General features: G+C 38.7%; 1 protein-coding gene across 1 annotated transcript in view; it reads left to right on the top strand.

Moving 5' to 3' along the window:
• Nucleotides 1-13577, top strand: part of slit3 (slit homolog 3 (Drosophila)) — a 200548-nt gene that overhangs the window by 94700 nt on the left and 92271 nt on the right. Inside the window, 1 exon segment of the mRNA XM_051860278.1 lies at nucleotides 10360-10431. Within this exon segment, the coding sequence (XP_051716238.1) occupies nucleotides 10360-10431 (72 nt within the window).

The following is a 13577-nucleotide window of genomic DNA, read 5'->3' as shown; positions in this document are numbered from 1 at the left end:
ATAGATTGATAGGGCAGATAGATGGATGGATGATGGATCGATAGGGTGGATGAATGGATGGATAGATTGATAGGGCATATGGATGGATGGATGGATGGATGGACGGGGTGGATGGAAGAATGGATAGATGGATGAATGGATGGATGGATGGAAAGGGCATATGGATGGATGGATGGGGCATATGAATGGATGGATGGATGGGGTAGATGGAAGAATGGATGGATGGATGGATGGATGGAAAGGGCATATGGATGGATGGATGGATGGGGCATATAAATGGATGGATGGGGTGGATGGAAGAATGGGTAGATGGACAGAAGGTGGATGGATGGATGGATGGATGGATGAAAGGGCATATAGATGGATTGATAGGGTGTATGGATGGATGGATGGATGGATGGGTGGATGGATGGATGGATGGATAGAAGGTGGATAGGTGGATGGATGGATTGATTGATAGGGTGGATGGATGGATGGATGGATGGATGGATGAATAGATAGAACAATAGATACATGGATAGACAGACACATAGACAGATGGAGAGTGACAGATAGATAGAGGAATGGATGGATGGATGGATTGGCATATGTATTATGTAATATAACAAATCAATTTATAGAATGTTTTACACACACACACACACACACACACACACACTCACTCACACCTGTCTCTTCATCTCAGTGGTGTATTACTGTTTGGTAATTACACTGTCTCTTTTCATCCGTTCACCCGAGAGTGACTTATATTTGGCCACTAAAGGTGCTTCTTTTGTGTGGAGTGTGTTTTCATGTAGACACAAACACACAAAGCCCTGCTCTCGACGCCCCTCACCACTACCACCAACACCACCGAGCCACCTGCACCGCTGGCTCTGGAGTTAATTGGACAGCATGGCTCCTGGTCTCCTTGGCAACTGTGACCTGCTGCAAGATGGATGGAAAGTTCTGCCTGAACCCCCCAGAACCACTCCCACCCCCAGCCAATCTCCTAATCTCCTAGTTTTATTTATGAGTGCCGAGAGGCCCCTCACCGTGGACGGAGCGCGACTCAGCTGTTCCCTCCAACCCACTCACTTTAAAAGCTCTTAAATCCTATTGTCTGATTAGCAGCCTCATCCTTTCTTCAACATCTCCCCTCGTTTTTGGACGGCTTTGCTCTCAAGCCTTTTGCGAGGACTGGGAAAAGGACGTTGCGTGTCATTCTCTGTCCAAAAGTCGTCCCATCTTGAAATCAGACATGCACTCTCCTCATCTCTCATAACTGACGTTTTATTGCGACTATAAATGATCCTAAAAGCTTGTTGTGCGTCTCAGACTCGGTCCAGGGCAAGACGGCGCAGAAGAAAGAAAATTAAACCAAATGGCACACGAAGAATAAAAGTGAATTAACCAATAACAAATCACCCCCCGCGCCCAGCCTCTCCCCTTTTTTCTTCAGTAACTCATCTAAATTTGTTTGACGTCTTTTGGGCCGGGAGCCAAAAAGGCTTTTAGAGGCATAAAGTGTATGGATCAGGATAAATCACATTAAGCGATCCAATTTAATTAAAGCATTGACAAAACATAATAGATACTAAGGCGGGGGGGGGGGGGACCTTTTCTATTTATAATATCCATGCACGGACTCTTTCTTGGAGGCAGCGGAGGAATGTAGAAGCTTTAGCAGACACCCAAGGGAGCGTTTGAGCTCATTTTCTTTGATTTAGAAGCTGCCTTCACCTCCCTCCATAGTGACTCCGACCCTCACCTCCTCCCTCGCCATCAGAAAGAAAAAAAGCAAGTAAGGACAGCGTAATGAAGCGAGCGCTGTCCCGGTTTAGCCTGCGTCAGCTCTTGGGATGATCAATAGTGAAATATTTTTATTCATAAAGCACTGAGTTAATTAAATCAAGAAGTCTTTGAGCTACATGTAAGACATAAGCAAGGGCAGTTAAACGACTGGAGAGGAATACAAAGCTGACGCAGCCGGATACTGATCAGTGAACAAGAGCTCGACGTTCATTTCATTTCCATACACACATCCTTCCAACAAGTCTGGTGTTCACTAACTTACTGCTGTCACAAAAGAGTTTAAAGAGACTGCAGTGGGTTTCAGATCAGTGAATCTTGCGTTTCACCGTCCTGTTGGTACGCAAAACAATACAGCTGAACGTTTATAAAAAAAATCGTAATGTGATTATTTCCCTTGACATTGTAGTCGCTATTTATTCAGTTTAATTTACATTAAAATACATCTTTTTTGTGATATTTTGATGATCTTATTCCATTAAAATCACTGTGCACTCAAGTGCACTCGATTTTCACAGCGTCTGCACCTTTTTGATTATAATGGGAACATTTTAGTTTTGTGTCGCTTACATGTACAGTATATTAAGTGTTATTCCAACTACACTGCTAGTAAGCAGTGCAACTTCTGAAAAAATAAGCTAAACTTTAACCCCTTCAGACCCTGAAATCCCTTTTTGTACGTAATGTACCTTTCAAAAAGTAATTAATACTGTTGAAGAAATTGTACTGTAAAATAAATTAACACTGTTATTCAGCAAGGATGCAGTCAACTGATCCAAAATGACATTTATTAAGATCCCTGTTTCAAATAAACGCTGTTCTTTTGAGCTTTGTATTCATCAAAGGATCCTGAACAAAAAGCATATCATGGCTTCCACAAAAATATTAAGCAGCACAACTGCTTTCAACATTGATAATAAATCATCATATTAGAATGATTTCTGAAGGATCATGTGACACTGAAGACTGGAGTAATGATGCTGAAAATTCAGCTTTGATCACAGGAATAAATTACATTTTGCCATCACAGGAAATAATAATATTTTAAAATATATTAAAATAGAAAAACAGTTATTTTAAATTGTAATATTTCACAATATTACTGTTATTACGGAGTGAGAAAAAAATTACTGACACCAAACTTTTGAACGGTAGTGTATTTTTGTCCATATTTCAATCCTTGTGCCATACACATATTTGAGGAAAAACCCCTAACCCTGATTATCATATTTATATCTTAAAACTACATCAATAATATTTGAATGGTTTTAAAGTGAAGCTGAAGGATCACCTTAGTAATTCATGATATCATATTGTAGAATTATATTTCATAATTTTTAAAATTTGATTTCCATTGATGTCCAATACATAAACTTAGAATTTATTTAATGTTTTAATATATATATATATATATATATATATATATATATACTGTCAAAAATGGGTCATTGACGAATAAGGTTTTTAAAAGTGTAAAAAAAACATAATGGAGATATAATAAATTTTGAAGTTTTATTAAGTGTTAACAATGAGATTTTGTGGGTTTTTATAATCAATTAACACTGCTTTTGTCATTTTTTACAAGATGGACAAAATTTGTCACGAAAAAATTTTGGTTTTACCGAATGACGATATTTTCAAACAATGCTAACAGGCTGATATCTAGCTAGCTAGCAAAAGGACAATCAAACATTTTATATTTAGTACATGTTTTTTAAATATTACAACATTTTCTATGTTTTATAGCAGTTGAACCGAATGACCTGATGCTTCGGGGCATGCGTATGAACAAGTGAAAACATGAATTTTTCAAATAGTTAAGAGAGAGTTAGTTACTTTCCTTCACAACCATGTGGTCCTTTGCAGGTGTCTGAATGATGTCACATCCTGTCACATGATATTGACGCATGACTTGATCCAAAATGGTCCCTTTATATTAGTTACTACAAATGACATTAATGAAATTCATTTTTCCGGACATTCTTTCTCGTAACAAAGCAACGACTTCTACACATAATTTTAATACCATTTTGCACAATGTTGATATATGATGTTATAAAATCATGCCAGAATAAAAAATATATACATTTATTACATTTTAAGATATTTTAATCACAAATGAAATGGCTGTATTGGCCTTTGAATGGTTAAACCGAATGACCTTTTGACACTTCAAAATCTTTAAAATACCTTTATATAATTAAAACCTTTTGGATTCAATAAAAGAGATCTAGTTGTACTACCTTACATACTTTGGATGTCATATCTTTGTTTTTTATTATAATTAAGGCCCTTTGGGAAAGAAAAAAAAGACCCGTCACATCATTGAAGGGTAGGAAAAGCCTACTTCAGACAAGAATGCTTTAATTGATTTAACTGGCAGACGTGTATTAACCTCCACAACTGTTTGCCTTCATCATCCTATATGCAGCGCTGCAGGTGAAACTTCCATCTAAAGATCAGTAATGTGACAGAACGATCCGGCGCACGTTCACATTTGCAGCCAGCGTGTGATTCGTCGCTGGTTCTGTGCCACCTGCCAGAACGTAATATTTACATCTGCTCTATTCCATTTAAGAGAAAGATTTCAGTGGAGAGACTGGAATAATAACTTCTAATAACTGAAGGGAAGAAGAAAATCTGCTGGCTGGTGATTCACGCAGAATGAGACAGGAGAGAGATAGAGCGAGCGGCCTGGGTCCAATGAAAAAGCTCCTATACTCAATGTAATTAAGAACTACTGTCATCCTTAAGGCCAATTACACTATACAGTCTTTCAGGGCCAGAAATCCATAGTGTTTTAATTTGCCTCCATTTTTAAAAGTGGCCATAAAGCAAAGTGGAGACTCCAGCCAGCAGCGAGAGAGGGCCGCCCATCACGACCATAACTGGAGCTGTAAAAGAGTGAATTACGAGGCTGCAACGGGGTCACTATTTATTATTCACATTTCTATATATCTTTATCGAATAAGTGTTACATGAATTGCCGTTCCAGTGGGAAAAGGCTTGGCCGATGCACGCTTTACAGTGGATGCAGCTCGTCATGTGAAACTGCCGCTCGAATGGATATGGACTGAAGACGTCTCGGGTTTCATAAAACATAATGCTTATGGATTGCCTGAGGGGGTCGTCTTCTTTCTCCTTGTTTCTAGCTGTGTCTTTAATGAAAGAAATCAGAAATGTGCATCTCATAACCTGGCAACGGCATCCGACCCGGCCAGCTTGCTGTCGTAACCTGTCAGTTCAGGGAGTCACAGTTACGGCCTGATTCCTCGTGACACCAATATGAAAAACAAATATGCCTCCAGACTCTGAATCCTAAGGCCAAGGGTGTGTTGTAATGCTCTCGCTATTCTTGTAGGGCTGGTTTCACTTCAGAACAGTCTTAACAGCGATTTGGATGTGACCCCTCGCACACACACATACATGCAGACACACTTTTAACTGGTCATCCCTGAAGCAGTCGGGTCAGATGTAATATGACAGCGACGCGGTTGGCCCCAGTTATGAGTGCTAAATGAATAATGTAATGTAATATATCTGGCGAGAGCAGCTGGAGGGTTTTAATAACCTTTCACCTTACTCTTTGTGATCAGGTGTGTACGCTCAGATGTGTGTGATCGTATGAGGGCGACCTGTCGTTGCTGGCAGGACTTAACAGAAGCGTGTAGGAACCCACTGACAGGAATCAGGGCCTCTGCGAGAATCTCGGACTCTAGATTCAATTTGGCATGCAGATAACAGCCCTGCCAAGAGCAAGAGTGAACGTAAGACAGCGCTTGATAGATAATGAGAGAGGCATGGGCATGGTGGGAGATGTATCAACGGTCCAGTCACCCAGCTGGGCTGTGTTTTGCGCTTGATAAGCTAGATGGAAGGAGACAGATGTCTGTTTTGACTTTACAAGAAAGAAAGAAGGAAAGAAAAGCCCATGTGCTCTGGATCCGTGCATCATGGGAACCATTGAAATTAGACTTGTGTGATACTGTATCAACAAGCAGTCCTATCCAGACGAGGATTAGATTTCTCCAAGGGCTGAGTTAGCCGAAACATAGTAAGTAGTTTGCTCTGTAATTTATACAGAGAGGGAAAAAACATAGCCATGTTTGATTTGACAAGAGATTAACATCACAAAGTACTGTGAAACACAAATTTACCTGACCTCCTAAGGGAAAACCGGTCCTGTCAGAGAGTGGGTCTCGTGTGTGACAGTGTGGAGGAGTGATATTTGTCCATAAAACCTTTGTGCAAATGCTTTCATGTAGAAATCAAGATTCATTGAGAAGTTTTCACTTACATATACAGTGAAACCAAAATTTATTCAGATACATTTCACACATTATCACAGTTTTTCGCTCTAGTTTAGGTCAACCAATTACCAAGCAATGCTTCATTTTGTTCAGCCTGTGGTGTAAAAAGGTCGCATTAGCACTTAAATAAAAACACTTAAGCAAAACATGGTCAGGTCAAAGTGTCTGAATAATTTTTTATCAGTTTTAATGGTAGTCCACTGTATGAAGAATTTTTGGTATAATATATCACAGTTTACTTTATTTTGCTATCCTCACTTACATAAATGAACTATAGTGTCCTGCTCATATCAAAAATGATATCTGGTGTCTGAATAATTTTTAGTTTCTGTATATATATATATATATATATATATATATTTTTTTTTTTTTCTCAATGTACTGAAAATGTTAATATACACTACTGTTAAAATATTTGGGAGATTGGGAAAAGGGAAATGAACTTTTGTTCAGCAAGCAACTTTCTATTCATCAAAGAATCATAAAAAATGTGTCATGTTTTCAGCTGTGATAATAATAGGAAATATTTCTACCCAAATCAGTATATTAGAATGATTTCTGACAGATCATGTGACACTAAAGACTGGAGTAATGATGCTAAAAATTCAGTTTTCCAATCACAGAATTAAATGTTTAAAAAATATAATAAATTAGAAATAGTTATGTCAAATTTCATATTATTACGATTCTGTTTTAAAGTAACAAAACAGTAATGTTGTTATTATTATTAGTAGTAGTAGTAGTAGTAGTTATAGTATAAAACTGAATTTAAACTAATTGAATTATTAGGTAAGCATACAAAAAAAATTTCTGCATAAAAATTTAGGCCTGTATAAAAGATTTCTTTTTTATGCTCTTTTATGGAGATGTCTGGCCATGTTTTATACTAATTACTAACTGCATAAACATGCTCTCTCATTTAAAATGTTCCAGATTTAGCAACACTGTAAAAAGTTATTTTCATGATTTGTTATCACAACATTTTTTCTTTTGTCAAATCAACTTTATTAATTAATATGGTTCAGATAACACAATAATTTGAATTTCTGTTGATTAAACCAGTCGCCTTCATTATATCAACTCAAATTTTTAATTTCAGTGTACTCAAAATTTTAAGGCAACCAGGTAACTTATTTTTTTTTAAGTTAAACCGAGATGTTTAAACATTTTTTTACAGTGAAGATGAAGGGTAAGAAGGATATTGTGCATATATGCACATGAGAAACTTGTGTGTGTGTGTGAGTTTTTATTGAATGAGACTTACTTCTCTCGGCAATTCTGAGTTCCTACTGTACAGTGATGTTTCCTTGACTTCCTTAGACAATCACTCTCTTCCTTTGTGCTTTAAACAGAGTGAGAAAACAACAAAAGTGAAGCAAATAACCTTCTTGTAAAAGTGCGCCATTCCATTTTTCAGTGAAGAGATAAGAGTGACATTCGTAAAGCGTGATAAGAAAGAGAATTGAACGACATACTCTCAATACTTTTTACTGTGTTTTGTAAGGCGGCAGCATATTGATATTCCTCAAGCATTCTGCTTAGGACATGGAAAATGGATGGATGGACTCTGCTTAGGATTTGTTCTTTGTTAGAGAATTCAGCCCAAACTTTCAAACTTTCTTTTGTGGTTAATTTGAACCTAAGGTATACCATCGAAATTCTTAAGCAATGGTTAAAGAGTTTGAAAATCTCCAATTGATTTACACCGACAGAGCACTGAGCTTTTGAAATGTTTATTGAACTATTATTGGTCTTCTCCTCCTTGCATATATTTAACCGTTTATAGTTAATTCCTGTGTGCATCCGACTGAAACAAGATGTGTGCTGAGTGTCAAGACAGTGGCATTTCATGTAGTATGTAGCGTTTCATTCTGTCTAACCTTTGTCTCTCTGTGTGTGTGTGTGTGTTTGTAAGGATAGATCCTCCTTGCAGCTCAGCTCTCATATCCTTGCGTGTTGCTGAGCGTTTATCTGTAATATGTTTTGGCGTTGCCAGGTTGTCTGGACATGGGAGCTGTAATGGAATCAAAGGGAGATTTATGGCAGGCATCCTGACAGTCGGAGAGAGCAGGGCCAAAGCCAAATGAAATTAATGAAATTTGCAAGCAGATTGCTAGAGGAGGGGGACCAGTGCATCTCTGTCCTTTAACAAACACTGTTTGGTTCATGTCTGGTTTGAATCTGTATCTTTAACTTTAACTTAAAGCATTAATTCAAGCCTCTGTTAAGATGGCCAATTTGATGCTAATGATAGCAGTGAATACCAGGACTGAGTTCAATTTATTATTTCCTAAAAGAAAAGAAAAAAATCACCAGTATTTATAAGATGTTTCTAATTCTGTTTGCCAACGGGGTTAAAAAAAATGTCTATTTACTGTATAAGAAGCCTAATAAGTCAATTTATTAAAAGGATTATATGCAATTTTGTATAAAACAAGACAAAATAATAATTAGGGAAATTATCTACTGCATTATCTAAATTGACAAATTAACCTGCGTTTTAAAGATTCTTTGGAGAGCTTGTATTTATTCTGAAGTCGCATAGATTGCTTCATTATCCATGCGTAATTAATATAGTGTCAAAGCAGATGAAATATGTACATTGCTACATTTTCCCGGCCAGTATAATTCTCATATCTCATAAACTTCTATTATCTCTTTATAGTTGCACGTAATTCTTCATTAGAAATCATCTAATTCAACCCAAATCCTGTGGGGCTGTTTTTTTTTTTTTTTCTTCTGACATGGACTCTGTCGCTCCTCAGCGAGAGCACTGCTGAGACTGATTGTGTTTCATAAGTGCCTTTATTTGGCTGGGACGATTTGCCTTTTTGTAGAAATAATGAAAAAGGTTCCACTGAGTAAACAAAGCAATAAAACATTTATTAGCAGTGGAAGTGCTGTAAAGTACTACGCCGCGCTTCTCGGCTCGCCGAGGACGTGCGAGGTTGGTGCTTCGCCATTCATGAAGAATTAAAAAGCCTAGCCAAAGAGAAGTTTCCTCTGTGCTCCTCACCATCTCTGCACTTTATCTGTTTTGCATTTAGACCATCAAAGGCGACAGGGATTCGCTCATGCCCAGCGTGATGATGGTATAAACAGCGCTCCTATTTTCCCACTCTGTGGCATACGAACATGGGATGTTATGGGTTTTTACTCTGCAAATGTTTGTTCTCCTCCGTGCACGCGCTGTGTAGTTCGACATGAAGGATACACAAAGGAACATGATGTTCACATCAAGCCAGCCAAGAGTGCTGTGAAGAAATAAAGAAACACAGGATTGTGGAACATGTCAAAAACCATCAAGAACAGTTAGATGAAATACCATAGCCCCTTATTGCAAAGCATAACATAGTTATTAAGATTTTTGCCATAATAAAACTTGATTGGTTCGAGAAAAAAAAAAAAAAAAAAAAACACGTATCCAGTTCTGGCGGGGGGCTGAAGGAGCCCAATAACTACAGTTTTTTAATGCTCCTAAGAGGAAATTGCTGGCAGTCCTGTACTTGATACATCATTACGTCCCACGCACGAGCTCTGGCAGAATTCCTCGCTGTGTTTGGATCCGCGCCTGATTGTTTATCAGTGAAATTAGTTGTAGCAAGGTCAGGTGGGTTAACCCACGTGGTGGTCTGTTCGTGTTATGTGTAGCAGGCATGACTCCAAAGCAGACGCTTTGATTAGCCGGGCAGATATTCCATATCTCATTTGTTTCCTTCTTGGCCAGTAATTGCATTCTGGTTTTCAAATTATGTTTTGCCAGCGTGAGTCTACAAACAAACAAGCTTAATAAAGTTAAGCACAACCATTGTGACATGTCAAAAATAATTTGGCTCATAAGCGAGCTTTAAAAAAAAAATGCCAGGCATTAATTTTGGTGTAGAGCTACTTTTGTGTATTTGCTTTCTCGGGTTACTCAAAGTGCATATGATTGCTTCATTTTCTACAGAAATGAAGCAAGATTGTAAAGGCATACCGCTATGAGGCCTTTCATTACAAAGCACTGCGTTAGAAATGTTTTTCATTAGACACACACACACACACACATAGAGAAAGACGGAGTGATAAAAGGCCAGACGAATAAAGGAGGATGTGACATTTATGGTCAGTAGAACAATATGGCCTCAGACTTCAAAGCTGCGGCGTATCGTTCTAGAGGAACCGTCCATCTTCCTCAAGACGCTTTCGCCCGAAATGTGAAGTGGCTTCAAACAAATCCTAATATCTCTGTCTTTCTCTTTCTCATCTCTCTCTCCAGGGACCTGAGCGAGAATCAGATTCAGGCTATTCCACGTAAGGCTTTCCGAGGGATCACCACCGTCAAGAACCTGTAAGTGTTCCTCCCTCATCTCCCCTGGCAACCATTTGCCGGCGTGACATTTGTTTGCATGATTTTACGAGGCAAAAAAAGCCTTCGGTAAACTCTCCTTTCCCCTGAAGCAGCGAGCCTAGGTGTGATACTCTCCACCTCAAACGAGACAGTCGTCCGCTGCATTTAACGAGCCTTGCGTTTTATTTCAAAGACAGATAACTGAAATGAAAGATAATAATCTCTCTCGCTGGAAGAAGAAAATGTTCAAAAGCAATGTGCTAGGTGGCCTACATGTACGCCCCTCGAATCATTTGTCATAACAGTTAATAAGCTTAGCGCTGATGAAAATTCAATTAATCAGTATGGTTCAATAAGATGGATATCTTCAGGATATTGCCAGTGAGTAATGTTCCACAGCCATTTGCAATTACAGTAATGGCTTCTGATAAATCTCTGTAACAGTTTCAGGAGCCGATCCGCTACTGTGGTCTACACTCTTAAAAGTTAGGGCTCCAAAAGGGGTTTTCACAGCAATGACATAGAAGAGCCATTTTGGGTTCCCCAAAAAATCTTTTAGTAAAGCGTTCTTAAAAGAACCATTTTTTCTTAGTGTGCAGAACGTAATCAACTAAAGAATAATCTAAAGAACCCTTTTCCACTGTAAAGTACTTTATTCAGTGGAAAGTTTCCATGTGTGTTAAAGTTTTTTCATTGAACCATAGATGCAGTTATTTTTTTTAAGTGTAGAAGGGCTTAAAGGGATAGTTCACACAAAAATTAAAATTCTGTCATAATTTACTCACCCTCATGTTGTTCCAAACCTGTCAGACTTTTGTTCATCTCTGGAACACAAATGAAGATCTTTTTGTCCCTCCATAGACAGTTACACAACTGAAACCTTGAAACTAATCCATAAGAATTGAGAGGTTTAGTCCAAATTTTCTGATAAGACTTGATGGTTTTATATAATGAACAGATTGAATTTAGGCTTTTGTTCACATATAAACATTGATCAGCGAACATTAACAGAAGCTCAACAGAACCTGCTTGATGCACGAGAGCAAATCTCTTGCTGAAGCTCAAACGAGCTGCGTAACACAAGAAGGAACCTCATTGGTTCTTGTGGAAGCTCAAACGTGGTGCGTAACAGGAGAATGAACCTCATTGGTTCTTGCTGACGCTCAAACGTGCTGCGTAACACAAGAATGAACCTCATTGGTTCTTGTGGAAGCTCAAACGTGCTGCATAACACGAGAATGAACCTCATTGGTTCTTGCAGAAGCTCAAACGTGCTGCGTAACACAAGAATGAACCTCATTGGTTCTTGCAGAAGCTCAATCGTGCTGCGTAACATGAGAATGAACCTCATTGGTTCTTGTAGAAGCTCAAACGTGCTGCATAACACGAGAATGAACCTCATTGGTTTTTGTAGAAGCTCAAACAAGCTGCGTAACACGAGAATGAACCTCATTGGTTCTTGTAGAAGCTCAATCGTGCTGCATAACACAAGAATGAACCTCACTGGTTCTTGCAGAAGCTCAATCGTGCTGCGTAACACAAGAATGAACCTCATTGGTTCTTGTTGAAGCTCAAACGTGCTGCGTAACACAAGAATGAACCTCACTGGTTCTTGTAGAAGCTCAAACGTACTGCGTAACATGAGAATGAACCTCACTGGTTCTTGTAGAAGCTCAATCATGCTGCGTAACACAAGAATGAACCTCATTGGTTCTTGTAGAAGCTCAAACGTACTGCGTAACACGAGAATGAACCTCATTGGTTCTTGTAGAAGCTCAATCGTGCCGCGTAACACAAGAATGAACCTCACTGGTTCTTGCAGAAGCTCAATCGTGCTGCGTAACACAAGAATGAACCTCATTGGTTCTTGTTGAAGCTCAAACGTGCTGCGTAACACAAGAATGAACCTCATTGGTTCTTGTAGAAGCTCAAACGTACTGCGTAACATGAGAATGAACCTCACTGGTTCTTGTAGAAGCTCAATCATGCTGCGTAACACAAGAATGAACCTCACTGGTTCTTGCAGAAGCTCAATCGTGCTGCGTAACATGAGAATGAACCTCACTGGTTCTTGTAGAAGCTCAATCGTGCTGCGTAACATGAGAATGAACCTCACTGGTTCTTGTAGAAGCTCAATCGTGCTGCGTAACACGAGAATAAACCTCAGTGCTTTTTTGCAAGTCAAGCAAACATGCTTGAGCTTCCGTTAACCACAACTGATGTGTGAGTTGATGAATGTTTATATATGAATCATATAAAGCGATCGAGTATCTTCAGAAAATTTGGACTAAACCACTCAATTCATATGGATTAGTTTTACAATCTCTTTCTAAACTTTTTGAAGTGTCAGTTGCGTAGCTGTCTATGAAGGGACAGGAATCTCTCAGATTTCATCAAAAAGAACCTTATTTGTGTTTCAAAGATGAACGAAAGTTTTACAGGTTTGGAACGACACAAGGATGAGTAATTAATGACAGAATTTTCATTTTTGAGTGAACTATCCCTTTAATAATAGTGATAATAATAATAGTTTTTAAGTGAAAAAAGCATAATCAAGACCCTTCAAATCTGAAACATCACCCAAATATACTGGTTTCAAGCTTTAAGAACAGAGGAAGCGCAGGGAGCTGGTAGTCTCTAACACGACTACAACAATAAACATTGCCTTCTGCAGCTATACTTCAAAGCCAGTCCCAGGAGCAGCGTTCTGATAATTCCCTGTAATGAATGAGGGACGCAGAGCTGAGGTCGTCATTAATGGGGCACTTTGCTTGTAGTCAGACATCAGCTTTGGTATGCAGCCGTTGCATTCGTGTGCATTCCCAGGCTCGAGCGCTCAGTGAAGTTCTGGGATGTTTTGTCGCAGTATCTGATACCGGCTTTGTTACAAAGACCGTTTTCAGATAAAGTCTTTCCCACCGTGGGCTGAAAACCACGGGTCACATCATTCTATATATCTCTGAGAGGTGTGGAAATATAGTTGGCTTTTGTTTAAAGACATAGTCATGCTTTTCAGTCGAAGAGAATGAAGAAGAAAGGAAAAAGTGGTGGGAGAGTTTGAGAAACGCAAGTATATACAGTATAGCCGTAGTTTACTAGTAAGTGAATGAGTAGTCATTTAACAGACTTACAGAACATTTACAATG

This window comes from Ctenopharyngodon idella, chromosome 14, assembly GCF_019924925.1.
Source record: "Ctenopharyngodon idella isolate HZGC_01 chromosome 14, HZGC01, whole genome shotgun sequence".
Classification (NCBI taxonomy): Eukaryota; Metazoa; Chordata; class Actinopteri; order Cypriniformes; family Xenocyprididae; genus Ctenopharyngodon; species Ctenopharyngodon idella.
Note: the sequence above shows the minus strand (reverse complement) of the source record. Positions and strands in the feature narration are given on the sequence as shown.